The sequence below is a fragment of the Abramis brama genome (genome assembly GCF_963993115.1).
Source record: "Abramis brama genome assembly, chromosome: 20".
Taxonomy (NCBI): domain Eukaryota; kingdom Metazoa; phylum Chordata; class Actinopteri; order Cypriniformes; family Leuciscidae; genus Abramis; species Abramis brama.
This window is the reverse complement of record NC_139982.1, coordinates 17161080-17180397: the sequence shown is the minus strand read 5'-3', so window position 1 is coordinate 17180397 and position 19318 is coordinate 17161080. Positions and strand designations below refer to the sequence as shown.

The 19318-nt window shown below is 36.7% G+C and overlaps 1 protein-coding gene across 4 annotated transcripts in view; it reads left to right on the top strand.

Moving 5' to 3' along the window:
- tln2b (talin 2b) overlaps positions 1-19318 on the top strand; it is a 161549-nt gene that overhangs the window by 71561 nt on the left and 70670 nt on the right. For all 4 annotated transcript variants that reach the window (XM_084095065.1, XM_084095066.1, XM_084095068.1 and 1 more), the window contains exons 3-10: positions 1635-1732; positions 1841-1970; positions 3823-3975; positions 4185-4327; positions 8399-8526; positions 8803-8866; positions 10184-10288; positions 13770-13925. In XM_084095065.1, coding sequence (XP_083951191.1) covers positions 1635-1732; positions 1841-1970; positions 3823-3975; positions 4185-4327; positions 8399-8526; positions 8803-8866; positions 10184-10288; positions 13770-13925 — 977 coding nt within the window. The remainder of the gene's footprint in view (positions 1-1634; positions 1733-1840; positions 1971-3822; positions 3976-4184; positions 4328-8398; positions 8527-8802; positions 8867-10183; positions 10289-13769; positions 13926-19318) is intronic.

Below are 19318 nucleotides of genomic sequence, written 5' to 3'. Positions count from 1 at the left end.
AGGGAGCATTCCTGTGGGCGGAGGTTAGTCAAAAAACGGTTCTAGTGACGTCATTAAAGAAGGTAGTAGAGGGATGTAGTCCAAACGGGCCGTTCGATGTAGGCGACTTCTGTTAAATAAAATATCTCGCTTGGCATTGAACTTTGAGCTTTATAATTTTACAGATATTATTTATGCTCTAACAGCAACATTACACACTAACTAAAGTTTGAAACATGGGATCACGAAGAACGGGACCTTTAACAACTACCTTACTAACTATTAATAAGCAGTAATTAGTTATTAGTAATTAGGCAAAACTTGTAGAAAATAGTTAGTTAATAGTGAGAATTGGACCCTAATCTAAAGTGTGACCAAATATGAATATTGAATTTATGGTGGGCGTTTATATTAATGTTACTCTGAAGGTAACTGACTGTCTTCATGTAATATAATGCCGTATAATGGATTTCAGACTAAATGTTTATACCAGCTGCTTCACATCATAGTAAGTAGTGTTTATAAGGGCAGCGCTGCTTTGCGTACAGTGGTAATTAAGGAAACAAAATTACTGCTGTTCCATAAGCTCCACCTACTGTCAGAGAGTGAATTTGCATTTTCATTCGGTCCATCTGCTGTTTTTGTTTTGGGCAGGTGTGTCTTATGTAGCATAATTTCACAAAGCTAAAGTCAGACCATTCTGTTTTTGCTTTAAATCTTGAAATTAAAAAACAACTGTTCATGCTACATGTGTGTAGCATCTTTGTTTGAATTGTGATTAAAATGCAGTGGTTGCCTCTTATTTGGCTAGAGATCATTTTGTTTAAGGCCGGTTTGGCCTGGTGTACAGCAAATAAACAACAAGTAAGCTTAAACAAACGAAAAAGAAACCGGCAACTGGTATTAGCCATGAAAAATGATGATCGGTGCATCCCTAATTCATCACTTTTTACACATGTTCTAAGGAAAAATCTTTGGAATTACTGGGAATGGGTTTAAATACAGTACAACATGTTAGAGAAACTGAGAATACTACTCTTTTTCTTTTTTTTAATGTTGCTTATACACACTAGGGACAGGGGGTATAGTCTAAATTTCACAAAAATCTGCAGAGCTTGACAGAAGTTTGGATTTCAGACTAAATGTTTATACCAGCTGCTTCACATCAGCAGATTGTTTCTTTATCCATCATGTCAAAACTTGGGCGGTAAAGTGTTACACTATGTGCAACCTCAGCTGATCACCAGCTCTGCTTCAGACTGAGTCGGATAGATAAGTGCACTCTCTCTCTCTTTCCATCGACACTCAAGTCATCAAAGTGTGCTCTCTGCTCGTGGGAGCTTGCAAAATGGACTTGTGTGCGCTATCAGTTCAATAGGAGTCATCACTTCAGGATGAGTCTACAGCTCTGCCACTCATTGTACATTCATTATATGCACAGCTACAGTTATATGACTGTCGTGGCCGCAATTAATTGGATTCATCTTATAAATGTCAATTGTATCCTTTTGGAAATTGACGAATTGGTTTGTGGTTTAATGAAGAGTTTGATATTTATCATGACCATATTTGTAGACCTAACAGGATCTCTTTGATTAGGTATCTAGTTTCATGGGGCAAGGAATTGTTTTAATTATGTAAAAAAATGATTGCAGCATCAGATTACGGGCTCTTCCTGTCCGATGATGACCCCAGGAAAGGAATCTGGTTGGAATCAGGGCGCACCCTTGATTACTACATGCTGCGGAATGGGGTAAAGCACGTTATTAGATGTATCTGCATTCTCTTCAGACTTTTATAAAGTTTTTATTTCCACTCTGATTTTAAGCTTCATTTCTGTGGTTATTCTTGTCGTGTACAGGACGTCCTGGAGTACAAGAAAAAACAAAGACCTCAGAAGATCAAAATGCTGGATGGAACCACCAAAACCATAATGGTGGATGACTCCAAAACAGTGGGGGAGCTGTTGGTCACCATCTGCAGCAGGATAGGTGGGTCCTTCCTTTATCTAAATTTGACAGAAATGTTGGGCTTAGAAGGTACCAGGTACCTACTTAGAAGGTATCTATCTATCTATCATATAAGTGTGTCCACCCATCCATCCATCCATCCATCCATCCATCCATTCATCTAACATATAAGTGTGTCCACCCATCCATCCATCCATCCATTTATCTAACATATAAGTGTGTCCATCCATCTATCTATCTATCTATCTATCTATCTATCTATCTATCTATCTATCTATCTATCTATCTATCTATCTATCTATCATATAAGTGTGTCCACCCATCCATCCATCCATCCATTTATCTATCTATCTATCTAATCTATCTATCTAACATATAAGTGTGTCCATCCATCCATCATCCATCATCTTTCTATCATATAAGTTTATCCTTTCATCCATTCATCCATCCATCCATTCCATCCATCTATCATCTATTTATCATATAAGTTTGTCCATCCATCCATCCATCCATTTATCTAACATATAAGTGTGTCCACCCACCCATCCATCCATCCATCCATCCATCCATCCATCTATCCATCTATCCATCTATCTATCTATCTATCTATCTATCTATCTATCTATCTATCTATCTATCTATCTATCTATCTATCTATCTATCTATCTATCATATAAGTGTGTCCACCCATCCATCCATCCATCCATCCATTTATCTATCTATCTATCTAATCTATCTATCTAACATATAAGTGTGTCCATCCATCCATCGTCCATCATCTTTCTATCATATAAGTTTATCCTTTCATCCATCCATCCATCCATTCCATCCATTCCATCCATCTGTCATCTATTTATCATATAAGTTTGTCCATCCATCCATCCATCCATCCATTTATCTAACATATAAGTGTGTCCACCCATCCATCCATCCATCCATCCATCCATCCATCCATCCATCTATCTATCCATCTATCCATCTATCCATCTATCCATCTATCCATCTATCCATCTATCCATCTATCCATCTATCTATCTATCTATCTATCTAACATATAAGTGTGTCCATCCATCCATCATCCATCTATCATCTTTCTATCATATAAGTTTATCCTTTCATCCATCCATCCATCCATCCATTCCATCCATCTATCATCTATTTATCATATAAGTTTGTCCATCCATCCATCCATCCATTTATCCATCCATCCATTTATCCATCCATCCATCCATCCATCCATCCATCCATCCATCCCGTCTGTCTGTCTGTATTTGGTATAAGTATTGGATGTTTAATTGTGCATGTTAATTTTCTTTTTTACATTTAGATTAACGTTTTTATCTAATGCTCTAAACTTAATCTTTAAAAACACTAATAATTTAATAACATCTTAATGTAATCTTTAGCTAATCTCAAAGTAAATATTCATTTTTAAATATTCATTTTTAATACTGTACATATAATATTGTGAAGCCTAAATTCACTTGTAGCATTTAAAATGATTGCTTTTAGTTTTTAATGTTTTATTTGTAATTTATTTAAACTAAATAGTATACATTTCTAATATCCATTTATTGGTATCTGTCAGAATTGTAATATCTTTGCATCACTAGTAACAAGTAAACAAAATATATTTTATTTGTTCTTATCATTTCTCATTATGTGTATTAGATTTATTTCCCTTAAAAATCACATTAAAAAAAGGAATTTTTCAGATTTCAGATTTGTACAACCAGGCACAAAGAGTAACTGTGTTTTCAGAATTTCCTTTAGGCTTAATGATATTTGTTTTACTAAAGTTTCCCACAAAAACTGCTCAAAATAGACTGGAAGATTGGCAGATAGAGAGTGCTGATGATCTCGTGCTCCACAGGAATCACTAATTATGAGGAGTACTCACTGATCCAAGAGCAGGTGGAGGAGAAGCGAGAGGATGGAATGGGAACGCTGAAGAAAGACAGAACCCTCCTGCGAGACGAGAGGAAGATGGAGAAGCTGAAAGCCAAACTTCACACAGATGATGATTGTGAGGCTCCTGGCAATTGTGAAAAAAACATTAGCAAACAGAAACAAACCTTCCTGCCAGATTTACACACACAGTCCAAATATTTTACTGATATAATAATTGGTATCATAGCCCGCACACACACACCCCACCCCCCGTGTTGGTAATACACATAATTGAAAAAATAATTATGTTGCTAAGGGTAACAAGGCCAAATGTTTCATTTGCAGTGAACTGGCTAGACCACAGTCGGACGTTTCGGGAGCAGGGTGTAGAGGAGAGCGAGACACTACTTCTACGAAGGAAGTTCTTCTATTCTGATCAGAACGTAGACTCTCGTGATCCAGTCCAGCTCAACCTCCTCTACGTACAGGTAAAAGATCATTTCTGTCCATCGCTTTTTTTGCTCTTTTTCTATTTTTCTTTGTCCATCATATCCTGTGTCAGGTTCTCACCAAAAACAAAACAAAAAATTAGGCAAGGCAAGTGTTTGTTTGTTTTTTTTACACCAATGTTTTTAACCAATGAGATTTCACTGTGGGCGGAGCTAGAATTTTTTTCATCTGATCTTTTTGTCCTTCATGGCAGGTTATGAATAATATAATATATTATACAATAATAATATATTATACAATAATATAATATATTATACAATAATATAAAATAATATAATATAATATAATATAATATAATATAATATAATTGGCTAGTGAGTTTTAGCAACAGTTCTTCACCCTGACACCCTTTATAATTATTGATAATTATAATAATCTTTTTTTTATTGACTTGTTGTTATTCTCTTTTATTGACAATCTGTCTGTCCTCTATCTGTCTTTTTTTGGCTGGTTTAACTGTATTGCACCAGTTTGCCAAACCTCTTCATCGCCACCTGCTCTAACAATTAATACATTTCTCAGAGCCAGTATTGCACAGACATTTAAGTGTTTAAATGTTGTCATTTTAGTTTTATGAAAGCAGTGAAATAGTCCTTTGCACTTGTGAATGAATTATTGGTCAGCCTAGAAGGCAATGCGCTTATCTTCATAGCTGCTGATTTGTCGATTTGTCTTTTCCTCCCCATAGGCAGTATGGATAACATTTCTCTCACATCTCTTCCTAATTAGGCACTTTTTTTTTTTCCTTTTTTTTTTCAGATTGCAATGCAATGCAGAATCCACAAATAATCAAAACATAAATCGGTTTTTTTTTTTTTTTTTTTTTTCTGTATGGGAATTTGAACCAGTGAGATTTCATTGTGGGCGGCACTTTGTTTCGATGGTCTACTTTACTGACTATAAGTAACTTTGCAACCATGTGTCAACTTATTCTACTTACCCAAACTCTAACACCTAACCCTTATAACCTAACAGTCTACTAGTACTCTAATAAGAGTTTTTTGGCATGTTGTTGCAAAGTAATAGTAAGTAGAGTGTCTAAAGTGGACCATCGAAATAAAATATAACCTTATTTTATTACATCATGCTTAGTTTACACATGCTTTTTGAGTATTGCTTTTTTTTTTTTTTTTATAGCAATGCGTGTGAAATTCCAAAAGTCATGTAACATATTTGAGGTTTATTATGTATCTATGTGGGAATGCAGCAAAAATAATTATCACAAAACAAAACAGATAAAATATTCTTTACCAGGAAACTGAAATTTATTGTGTGATGTTTTATTGCGTCATGCTTCGTTCACACATGGTCTTACATGTGATGTTGTCACACATTCCAAACCAAACATATTTCGTTTTCTCTCTGGTTTGAGTCATAAGGACTAGTGCCACAAAATGGCCAGCGGGTTTTCATGCATACATGTTTATGTATGTAAATGTGTGTGGGTAGTCTAGTGCGAATGTGTGCGTCCACTCAAGGAGCTCTGCACTAGTGCGTGTTTTCCCTCAAGGCCGCGAGGCTGTTGTAAAAGGCGGACCTCTGGAGCACATGGTTCGCTGCAGATGCATTAGTGTGTCTGCCTGAGGAGTCCAGAGCAACTGCCCGCTGACAAACACGCACATACTCAGTCACCTGCACTTGTTAGCTTATATAAAATAATGTATAAGCACTTATCTCCTTGTATATGGTCAGTGTATCTGGGTTTGAATGGAAAACATGGAAAAGAAATGGCTGAATCCTTGTAATTAAATGTTTGTTTACAATATGTCCAATTTTCACATACATACATCACTTTAAAAAAACTCTGGCAGTATCATGTACACTGATATTATGATTACGTGTGCTTAAAAAAATCCCCAAAAACATGGTATTAGTATGGTAACCTACATGCTACATTGTATATCCATGTATGTTTGTTTAATCTTGATACAAGTCCAGAAAATATGATATTATTACAACAGTACCATGTTCAGAAACATGATAATACTGTGGTTACCATATTCATTTTAACATATTATAGTATGTATGTAGTACTACAAGATATTTTTTATGAAAACCATTGTATTAGCATGTCATATCGCTCACAAGGTCAGTATGGAGTACCACAAGGCTCAGTACTAGGACCGTTACTTTTCACCCTGTACATGCTACCCTTGGGAGATATCATAAGGAAGCATGGCGTTAGCTTTCACTGTTACGCTGATGAAACTTAGCTCTATATTTCTTTGCACCCTGACGAAACTTACCAATGCAAAAAATTAACAAAATGCATAGTTGGTTTTAATTATTGGACCAAAAACCTCTGCACGTAATAACCCAAAATACTGTCTAACATTTGATGGCTGCTATAATTAAAAGTCACATTTCTAGCATCTGTAAAACCACATTTTTCTGTCTTAAAAATATAGCTAAAAAAATATAGCTAAATATGCTCTCATGACAAAACCATGGTATTAGCTTGTTACCATTCCCAAATACACAGCATCACTACAGCAGCTTGTCAGAAAAACATTGTATTAACATGGTATTTTTCTAAAATCATGTAATGTCATGACACTTTGATATTTGTTTACCATGTACCTTAAACATGGTATTTGCATGGTTCTTTAAAGAGTTCCATGGTACCTTATACATAGTCCAAAAAAAAACATGGTATTACCATAGTACTTTGATTATCATATTCATGCAACATGGTTCTACCATGTCCAGAAACATGGTATTAACATGGTTCACTCTCCAAAAAGTAAGAATTTCATGGTATTACCATGATACATGTCCAAAAATTGGTATTGGTATTGGTACCTTGCTAATTACATTGTATTCTACAGTGCTTCGGCAAATAATACCGTGGTACCTTTTGTAAGTGATGGATACAGTTCTTTTTTTGTATGTTCGTGCTGTTGAATTGGTGCACATGAGTCAGGACACACACATATAGAGTAACACTTCTCCTCCCTTTCCTTAATCTCCCTCTGTCTCTCTCTTCCTCTGTAGTAAACACACACGCCCCCGTGAAATTCTCTGACATGGTGCCACACACACCCACATACTTTGAGAAACAGAAGAGCGGCGCTCACACACATACACACAGAGACCGTTACACATGTATGCGCTCAGGAGTGTTTGGCAAGCTGAAGGGGATTTCTCTGCTGCGTACTGGGGGTGTAACCACGTCGTATCTGAGTTTGTCATGATGTGTTCCCATAAACCCTCACTGACTGTATCTGCTACTGTTACCATGTTGATGTCATCTGGGAGCGATGCGACATGATTGGTGGGTGTCCTGAGGGCGTCATCATAAACATGAACTTGTTTATGATGATGTAAAACTTCCATGACCTCATTCCTCAAATGTCTGCCTATGTCCTTTTAATTAGTTTATCCAGATTGTTTGAGAAACTAGACTAATAGACGCACTTGGCGGGTGTGTAGGTGTTGTATTAAAATTTGGTAACACTTTAGTGTAGGGTCCAATTTTCACTATTAACTAGTTGCTTAGTAGCATGCTTATTACTAGGATATTGGCTGTTTATTAGTACAGTAATTAGTACAGTAAATAGTTTATTGAGGCAAAATTCATAGTTAATAGTTAGTTAATAGAAAGTATTGGACCCAAAACTAATGTGTGACCTAAAATTTTTCCCTAAACTATACTCCGGTGTATATCAGGAGACACTCGAACAGATGGGCTGCCGCAGGCCGTCTGTAATATTAGACTGCACTCAGTGTCACCACACTGTTTTATTGAAACATTACATTGTTCCAAACTCGTATGCTGTAATTTTATTGTCGAGCTCAAAAGGAGAATTCTTTAATGAATCTTCACGAAACAGTTTTCCAAATAACAGGGTTTCCTTGTCAAAATTCTCAACTAAAAATGTTCATGAAACGGAAGTTGTGATCATCTTTTCTTCCCTATCGCGAGGTACGTCTGAGTGAAACGCCCTTCTGTAGCAAGAACAAATGTTCCACACACCTTCTGTAACATCTTTGTTAGCACTCTTATTACATTCTGTAACATCTGCTCTTGTTTCCTGTCTCTGATTCAGGCCAGGGATGACATTCTGAACGGATCCCACCCCGTGTCCTTTGAAAAGGCCTGCGAGTTTTCTGGAATTCAGGCACAGATCCAATTCGGTCCCCACGTGGAGCACAAACACAAGCCAGGATTTTTAGAGTAAGACCAAATGCCCTGTAGCTGCGGTATCATATGCAGCCCATTCAACACTGTCACTGTAACACGCACACAAAACACACTCTCTCTCGGTTGTTATCTGATTACATTTTAGACAATTATTTGTACGAATTCTGTGATGTCTGGAAGCCTTAAGAATCGGTGTGGGCGTACGTTATGAAGATGTAATTCCCGCCAGGATGACCTCATGTGTTTTGTTTTGCTCTGAGGGAAAATGTTTGTGTAGTATGAGCGTAAACATGCGAAATGTATTTGCAGCCTAAAGGAGTTCCTACCAAAAGAATACATCAAGCAGAGGGGGGCGGAGAAGAGAATTTTTCAGGTACGTGACCCTCTGTCGACTTTACTCCAGGAAAACATAAAATTAGGCCCCCTCCATGATAAGATACAGAATACAGCCTGCAACCATTACATTTTCAAAACATGGTCAGTAAAATGAGCCGCTTGTCCTTCAAGAAAATGTGGATTCCAGGAGGTCAAGCTAAATATTAGATGAATGGTTTTATTTTACGTGCATTATATGCAACCCTGTTACTAATATTTGTAACATATCTAAATACAATCTAAATACTGTTGTTGTAGTTGTTGTTTTTTTACAATGATTTGTGTTTCCCCCCTATTTTTACTAACAAGTTAATATCAACATTTGATTTTCTACAAAATTCTACAACCAAATGCGTAACAGGGTTGAAAATGAAGCTTAAATTTAGGTCTGGGATCAAAGCTTGGTTTGTAGTTATTGATCAATTTTCTATCAATAAAAAGACAACAAATTTTCATTCATTGATTTTATTTGTTTAATAACTTGGGTAACAGGGTTGAATGTTTGAGTTGACAATAGCTGTAAACATTACAATAGTTGTAAAGAGATCCAAATTATGTCATTTCTCAAGTGTCACAATTTTAAGGAATGTTCCATTTTTTAATAGGGGGAGAAATCATGTGTTATAAGGCAACATATAGGATACATCTAAATATTATGCTTTTGGTAATTAAAAAGAGAGGTCTCATTTGTTAACAAAACTAACAATGAGCAATATATTTTACAGCATTTATTAACCTTCGTTCATGCTAGTTAATGAAAATGTTTATATTCATGTTAGTTCACTGTGCATTAACTAATGTTAATAAAATATACAACTTTAAATGTTGAAATTAACATTAATTAAGATAAATGATGTTCAGGTATTGTTAGGATTGTCATTGTTAGTTCATGTAAACTAATATAGGTAACCAATGTTAACAACTGAAACCTTATTGTAAAGTTACCAAGATAATTAATTACTTTGTTTAATTAAAATGGTTTTACTTAAATGTACAGAATACCAATTCTGTATAGATTGTTAAGATAATAACTTTAAATTATTTGAATGTTAGATTGTAGCTTGTGTATATATACAATATATGTTTATTCCCTTTATTCAGCTTGAGAAAAGCCTTCTGCTTTCTGACATTAAATTTGTTTTACCTTGAAAGCCCAACTTGAAAACAGAAATGGGAATTATTTAGAGCACACATATGTAAATTAAAAACTGATTAACTTGATAATGCAAAAGACTAAGTTGGATTGTAACCAAAAAGTGCCTTGTTCAAACCCCATAATGGCCTGGAAATGTTCTTGATCTAATCTCCTCACCAGGATCACAAAATCTGCGGTGAGATGACGGAGATCGAGGCGAAAGTCAAGTATGTGAAGCTTGCCAGGTCCCTACGCACATACGGAGTGTCGTTTTTCCTGGTGAAGGTGAGTATTAAAAAGTACAAACTCTAAATTATGATTGGACGAGTCATGTTTGAAGCCTTAAAATGCAGATAAACGGTGTGTGCATGTAGGCAGTTAATATTACACAACAGGAAGATGTTAAGATTTATTATCCTTGTATTATTCTGTGCCACACACATTTTTTTTTCTCTCATCACATTCAATTCAGACTGCAAGCACACAAGTCGAGTAAAATGTAATTTCTTTTGTTGTGACGCAGCACTGAATAGCGATGCAGGAAACACTGGAACGTACAATAAACCAGCAAACAGAGTGATCGGAAAGATGATTAAATAAATCATATTATCAGTGCTCTCGGAGAATACAATCGCAGACACAAAAAATGTGCAAAACACATGGATGTTTTCTTCAACTACACATCAACTAAGGGTTTATATCTTTTTAAAACTAACTAACCCCTTCTCACACAACCCCTATTTTGGCTAATGGGGCATAAATGACATACACATAATAAAAAGGTTGATGCTCATAAGTAATTTTGAGTAGACTCATAACCAACATATATGAGACTTTACAGTTCAAAGGGCCCTATTTTAACATTCTAAGCGCATGGTCTAAATCTCAGGGCACAAGCACTCTTAGGACGTGTCCGAATCCACTTTTGCTAGTTTAACGAGGAAAAATGGTTGGTGGTCTAAAAGGGTTGTCTCTATTCTCTTAATGAGTAATGGGTGTGTTTTGGGCGTAACGTGCAATAAACCAATCAGAGTCTCATCTCCCATTCCCTTTAAATGCCAGTTGCGCCCGCGCCATGGCGGATTCGCTATTTACATGGCGAAATTTGCAAGCGGAAAAACTGAACGCTTCTCTAGAGAGCAAACACGCATTGTGTTCCCACCTATAGGCGTATTTTACTAACGCGCTCTTTAAATAACCCAAAAAAAAATTCTGCGCCATTGACTTTAGACCAGGTTTCTGTTGCCTCAAAATAGCTACGCGCCAACAATGCGCCCGAACACACCTCGTTTTCAGACCAGCACGCCCATGGGCGCACAAATGGGAGCAAATGCATTTGCTATTTAAACAACATGGCGCAGGACGTGAAAATGATAACTGCGTCGGGCTGAAACTAGCAAAACACTTGAGTCGCGCCGCATTGCGCCGGGTGTAAGATAGGGCCCTAAGACTCAGAATTACTCAGACTGTTATTAATATGGAGATATATAAGCTCAAACATAAAAACAAAAATATAAATATTAACAAAATATATTTTAATTGTATAGAAATATGATGTGGCTGTAGTGTAGCTACTTAGAAACACAATGATTCTGAAGCCAGAGATTCTGCGTTTTTAGAGAAGGCTAATAAGATGCTATTAAAATATTTTATTGCCCTGTAAGCACCCACTTGTAGTATATTGTCTAGGTCTTGTGTGGCGAATAGGGGCATTCATGTTTCTATTGTTCTCACTCGAAAAACCTTTCACACCTCTGACCTTATCTTCATTATTCTTTTGTTTGTATTCAGCCCTTATTCTGGCATCATATGGCTTGCCCATCTACACCACTTTGATCCCACTAAACATTAATAATACTAATATATTATATAAATTAATAATATATATAAGTGCTGTCAAATCGATTAATCGTGATTAGTCTCATCTAACATAAACGTTTTTGTTTATATAATACATATATATTTAGTTTATATTATATATATATATATATAAATTGACTACAGAATGCTATAATTGACCAATCATAATCAAGTATTCAAGAGAGCCTTGTAATTAATTGTTGGAAAGTAAGCCTGTGTATGTTTATCCATATACAGGGTTCTTAGAAAGTGTTTTCATTTATTCCAGTTCTGTTTGTGTTTTTTAAGACTATTAAGCAGTTTTAATCTGTACGGCACACAGAGGAAGATTTACAAGCCGCTCACTCAAGGATCAGTTTCAGGTCATTAGTGGAGTGTTGCAAAGTGCCCGGTTTCAAATTAATAGGGCCTAACAATAGATTGCACTGCATTGAATTATCAAAAGCACCGCACCGTTCCTGACTGACGCAGACGATTAGACAATGAACATTTACCAAAAAAAATCTATATTTACTCACATTGCATAAACCTCACCCTTGAAAAGCAATGTCAATTGTGCATGAGGGCCCTAAACAATATCAGCGGGTCTTGCTGTTATTTATAATTCCCTCTTATCAGAGGTTGTTATTTTCGACCCTCAGGTGAAAACAATAGTCCTGAGATGTTCGGCACAAGAGGTCATTTAAACGTTTAGTGTTGTTATTATGTATTTGTGTGGCGGTCCGAGCCATCTGGCAGGATGCCATTTGCAGGCAATTGTTTTGGGTCGTGTGTGTGAGTGTGTGAGAGAGAGAGATAGTCAAAGGGAAATGGCAGAAAGCACCATGGTCAAGTGGCACATTAGCTTTCAAATGAGATGTCAGTATGCAAGATTAGGATTGCCATGCTCTAGATCATAGAATGTTGAATTAGTATGCCAAAAGTGCCTGTATAATGTTGTGAAAATATATTTATGCATGTTTTTTTTGGGGCTACTATTAACTACTATTCTATGTGAGCCTCTTTCTGATCCTCTAATTCGGTATCAAGGTGCAACTGTATGATTTCGTATATCAGATTTCACACATAAGTCTTAAGGAACAAAGAATCTGGAAACTATCTAATTTGAAGTGTCTTTTTTTAAAGACTCTTGAATGCAAATGAGTCAATTCACATGCATCCCGAATCATAAATGTCACTTAAACGTCAGTTAAATGCTGTTCTAACGTATCATCAACATCAAATAGACATTTGGGTGAAGTATTGTATGTGAGCTAACAGAGTATTCCAATATTTGCATGCTGGATTACTTCAAAACTACTTAAAAACCCAGTGAGATTACATGACAAGCACAGTTTTCTTTACCGTGTTGATGTATTTCCTGTTGAAACAGGAAGTTTAGACAGAGCATATCGAAGAGCTCCATTTTTTTAAACAACCAATGTGTTTTAGAGTGGTCACAACTGTTGAAATTGTTGCCACATGCAAATTGGTGACAGTTGGTATCAGGGGGCGGGGCATTCTCATTGTAAAGAGCATTTGATTGGGCGAAAAGCGCTGTAGTGCAGGATGAGTCATCAGTCATTTTCGCCTGTTTACCTTGAGCAGAAAGACGAAATGACTAGACTTTTAAAAGAACATTTGCTAAAAGTACTTTTTTGATTTTTTTTTAATAATATTCCAATCCAGAGGGCCAGTGCAGTATTTATTTTTCAAACATAGAAGCGAATAAACAATCTGAGGGAGGGAGTTGCAATAAGGACATTAAAACCACATACAGGGTGACACTTCTTTCAAAATGAATAATGAGCAAAATAAATGTAGTAATTATATAAATAGAGAAATAAAAAGTCAGCAATCAACATTCCATTGTATATTTCAGTCCTCGCCACACAATACACAAACGCCATGTGTTATTTTTCAACAGGAGAAGATGAAAAGCAAGAACAAGTTGGTCCCGCGTCTGCTGGGCATTACCAAAGAGTCAGTGATGAGGGTGGATGAGAAGACCAAAGAGGTGGTGCAGGAGTGGCCCCTCACCACAGTGAAGAGGTGGGCGGCTTCACCCAAGAGCTTCACACTGGTACGTTATTCACTCCATTTAACATGAGTCACAGTGTGATTGGATTGTTCCTTTGACTCTTCAGTCACTTTATCTGCCTATATGTTCTCTACTGTATGTTTATTTAGTGTGGCTCCTATAATGTATTTGGTTTGTACGCTTAGGGCCAGATTTACTAAACATGGCAAATTAGCTTGAGAGCACAATCCCATAAAAGCTCCGATGGGAGTGGAAAGGTCTGCGCGATGACGTGCACATTAAATAACACAGATCAGATCATTTCTGTAATGACCAACGCAATCTACCAGTGTAAATTGTCTGGTTTAAGACATGCTTTTTTGGGGCGGTAAATAATGGCGCAAATACCAGTAAACTGACTAGCGCAAACCTTAGTAAATCACCTTGTATGATTCACTTAAGTACTCTCCTCCCATAAATTTGGTGTCTGAAAGGGAAACTCCTACAAATGCATATGCAATAAAGTCAGACGCAAAAATAACTGTTTACGCCTTTTCAGTGCTAATTTTTCATTGCGTGTTTTTAGTAAATCTTGACTATAGTTTTTTAACGCCAAAAGGGGGTTTGCGCTGACGCAAGCTGTTAGTAAATCTGGCCCTTAATATTGTCTGAATGCCATTGTCAGTATCTGCAAACTAGTGTTTGTTAGTGTGATTAAAGTGTCCAAATACTTTTTGGGCCCATTGTATGTTATTTTGTACTTTGCATTTAAATCATATTAAACACAAAATTAAAATAAAATGCAATATAATATAACATAATAATATTATACATGTGTATGTATATATATATATATAATATATATATATATATATATATATATATATATATATATTAGGGCTGTCAATCGATTAAAATTTTTAATCGCGATTAATCGCATGATTGCCATGAGTTAACTCGCGATTAATCGCATTTAATCGCATATTTTTTTATTTGTTCTAAATGTACCTTAAATTAATACTTTTCAAGTTTGTAATACTCTAAATCAACGTGGGCATGGATAAATATGGATGCTTTATGCAAATGTATGTTTATTATTGAAACCATAGTCAATATGAAGACGAGACATGTTTCAAAGGTCATAGATGTTTTTCAAAGAACTTGTTCATGTCTGTTAGACACATGTAGAAAGAACAAATAAATACCAGGTTCCCATTACTTCTCTTTCTTTGCACTGAGCAATTTACTAACACAAACATGTTTAGATTTTTGCATGACAGGGCAGCTCTTCTGAAAATGCTAAATGTACTACATTTAGCATTTATTATTACATTGTAGTTTGTCTCTCTCTGTGCCCATTTTGATGAAGCTAAATTTTCACTAAAACTGTTTTCATTGGTATATTTTACTGTTTCTGTTGTCAAACAACGGAATGAATTTGAAATGGTGACTGAAACGCAACCCATTAACACATAACCAGCTCTCCCTTCCAAGATGTTAAGTTAATCTGCACAAAAATTCTGATAATCGAGCCGTCGTCTGGTGAAATCAAATACACATAAGATAAATACAATATCTGTGCTCTGATTTCGGCTATACTTGTAAAATTAGAGAAGCAACATAATATCTGTGTTAAACTGAATTAAAGCGCTGCTCCGCCGCGCGAGACGCAGAGAGAGAGAGAGAGAGAGAGAGAGAGAGAGAGAGCGCGAGCGAGAGAGAGAGAGCGAGAGGTGCGCGCGCGTGCTGAGAGAGCAGTACCGGCGGTACCGGTAGATTCTCTGAGACTAAATAAGGTTTGGGCGCTTTGTTGAAGGGAAAAAATCGCTAAAGGGGTCTGCAATGTCGCTAAGTTGGCAACACTGTGTATCTCCATTTCTCCAACTAGGGGTTGGGCCACGGGTCAAACAGAAAATACGCGCTGCGTTAATCGCGCGTTAAAGAAATTAGTGCCGTTAATATGATTTTGCATTAACGCGTTATTAACGCGCTAACTTTGACAGCCCTAATATATATATATACAGTGAGGAAAATAAGTATTTGAACACCCTGCTATTTTGCAAGTTCTCCCACTTAGAAATCATGGAGGGGTCTGAAATTGTCATCGTAGGTGCATGTCCACTGTGAGAGACATAATCTAAAAAAAAAAAATCCAGAAATCACAATGTATGATTTTTTAACTATTTATTTGTATGATACAGCTGCAAATAAGTATTTGAACACCTGAGAAAATCAATGTTAATATTTGGTACAGTAGCCTTTGTTTGCAATTACAGAGGTCAAACGTTTCCTGTAGTTTTTCACCAGGTTTGCACACACTGCAGGAGGGATTTTGGCCCACTCCTCCACACAGATCTTCTCTAGATCAGTCAGGTTTCTGGGCTGTCGCTGAGAAACACAGAGTTTGAGCTCCTTCCAAAGATTCTCTATTGGGTTTAGGTCTGGAGACTGGCTAGGCCACGCCAGAACCTTGATATGCGTCTTACAGAGCCACTCCTTGGTTATCCTGGCTGTGTGCTTCGGGTCATTGTCATGTTGGAAGACCCAGCCTCGACCCATCTTCAATGCTCTAACTGAGGGAAGGAGGTTGTTCCCCAAAATCTCGCAATACATGGCCCCGGTCATCCTCTCCTTAATACAGTGCAGTCGCCCTTTCCCATGTGCAGAAAAACACCCCTAAAGCATGATGCTACCACCCCCATGCTTCACAGTAGGGATGGTGTTCTTGGGATGGTACTCATCATTCTTCTTCCTCCAAACACGTTTAGTGGAATTATGACCAAAAAGTTATATTTTGGTCTCATCTGACCACATGACTTTCTCCCATGACTCCTCTGGATCAGAGCCATAGAGAGAAAGAGTTGCGACACTCTTTGATGTCGCCGCTATGGCTGTCACGTGGTTCATGTAAGCCCCAATAGTTCCAAAACATATGCTGGCTGTCATGTTCTTCTATGGGACAGACAGCAGCGATTGCATTATTGAACGGTAAATATAAAATAAAACACACACCCAAGTACTTTTTCAGCTGTTATTGCATTATTGCATTTTGTTAATGTCAGTTTTGCATTTGGAGATAAGTTTTAGGCTATATTTTTGGAGGGAAAAGCTTAGTGTTCATGTTCGCATGGGTAGTAACACTGGCTTTAGCGGCTCTAACTTAACTTTTCCATATCATTCATCTGATGATGGACGTCTCATGATATTTATTTTAGCACAACTGGGCTGTATTAGGCTATTGATTCCTGTGATTTTGTTTATAAATTTGGATTCAGCCATTAGACCTTGTACCTTCGTGATCACGCAAAGAGGTCTGCCGTGGCGGTCCGTTCAGAAATCGCTTAGAAGCTAGCTCACTTCTTCTGATGAAAGTTGCCACCCCCAGGACCACAACGTGAAACATTATCATGTTAAGAGAATATTATTTTAAGATTAAGCCATACACATTATCAAAACTATAACAGATTAAAAATGAATTTAAGCATGGCTGATACAAATTAAGGTTTTCAAATAAAATATTTTTTATTAAACAATGACAGACAACAAAAATGTGTGCTTGTGTGAGTGTGTGTGAACAAGAAAAAGAAAAACCAGGGGCAGGTAATCCATGAAACAGACAGGACTGGTGATGGCCATAACAATCCTAGAGGTCCAGCATTGTTCTCACAAGCCGCTTCACTCAAGACAATAAAACATAATGAAAAGTTAGTATATCCCAAAAAAATTTAATTAAATAAAAGTTGCTATAAAGGTGGCAGCGATTCATTACCGAACTCTTAGCTGACGAAGTCGCGCTAGCTAACTAGCTAGCAGGCAGTGCTTGAAAATTGGTTGAAACAACCAACATAAAATATAAATAATTACGCTGTGCATGTACAAATGAAGACCAGTATAAGCATCGCAAAGGGCCTCTGAAACAATATAGACAGTTGACAATTCAAAAGAGGTCGATATTTCAGCAACTTAACTCTGGAACAACTCGACGCGCAGCAATGTAAGTGAATGGTGTCCAACGCCCAAATGACAGTGTTTGGAACTATTCCGATCTTCAAATCCCGGAAGTAGGCGGTTAAAAGCGCCGCCATTTTTTACAACGGAGGTCTATGGGAGTGTCGCAACTCTTTTCTCTCTATGGCTCTGCTCTGGATCATCCAAATGGTCATTGGCAAACTTAAGACGGGCCTTGACATGTGCTGGTTTAAGCAGGGGAACCTTCCGTGCCATGCATGATTTCAAACCATGACGTCTTAGTGTATTACCAACAGTAACCTTGGAAACGGTGGTCCCAGCTCTTTTCAGGTCATTGACCAGCTCCTCCCGTGTAGTTCTGGGCTGATTTCTCACCTTTCTTAGGATCATTGAGACCCCACGAGGTGAGATCTTGCATGGAGCCCCAGTCCGAGGGAGATTGACAGTCATGTTTAGCTTCTTCCATTTTCTAATGATTGCTCCAACAGTGGACCTTTTTTCACCAAGCTGCTTGGCAATTTCCCCGTAGCCCTTTCCAGCCTTGTGGAGGTGTACAATTTTGTCTCTAGTGTCTTTGGACAGCTCTTTGGTCTTGGTCATGTTAGTAGTTGGATTCTTACTGATTGTATGGGGTGGACAGGTGTCTTTATGCAGCTAACGACCTCAAACAGGTGCATCTAATTTAGGATAATAAATTGGAGTGGAGGTGGACATTTTAAAGGCAGACTAACAGGTCTTTGAGGGTCAGAATTCTAGCTGATAGACAGGTGTTCAAATACTTATTTGCAGCTGTATCATACAAATAAATAGTTAAAAAATCATATATTGTGATTTCTGGATTTTTTTTTTTTTTAGATTATGTCTCTTACAGTGGACATGCACCTACGATGACAATTTCAGACCCCTCCATGATTTCCAAGTGGGAGAACCTGCAAAATAGCAGGGTGTTCAAATACTTATTTTCCTCACTGTATATATATATGTGTGTGTGTGTGTGTGTGTGTGTGTGTGTGTATATATATATATGTGTATGTATTATGTATATATATGTATATGTATTATGTGTATATATATATATATATATATATATATATATATATATATATATATATATATATATATACTCCATTTATGTTATTAATGTAATTACTAAGCATTGATGCATTAATAGCATTGATAAGAAAGGTTTAATTCAAATCTACATTTTTTTTTTTTAAATATGTAATATAAGTGTGAAGTAATTTCTAATTATATAAACCAGCATGAATCCAACTTAATCACTTTAAAGACTAAAAAGAACAAAAAATAGAACAATGGGGGGCAAAGATGAAAGAAATTAAAGTTTGCTGCCTTGGAGTGTGTTGTTCATTTATCATTCTGATATTGAATGGAATTTTGACATGGCTATACTTAAAGGTTCACCCAAAAAATGAAATCATGAAAATAGTCCATGTGACTGCAGTCGTTCAAACTTAAATTTGTCAAGT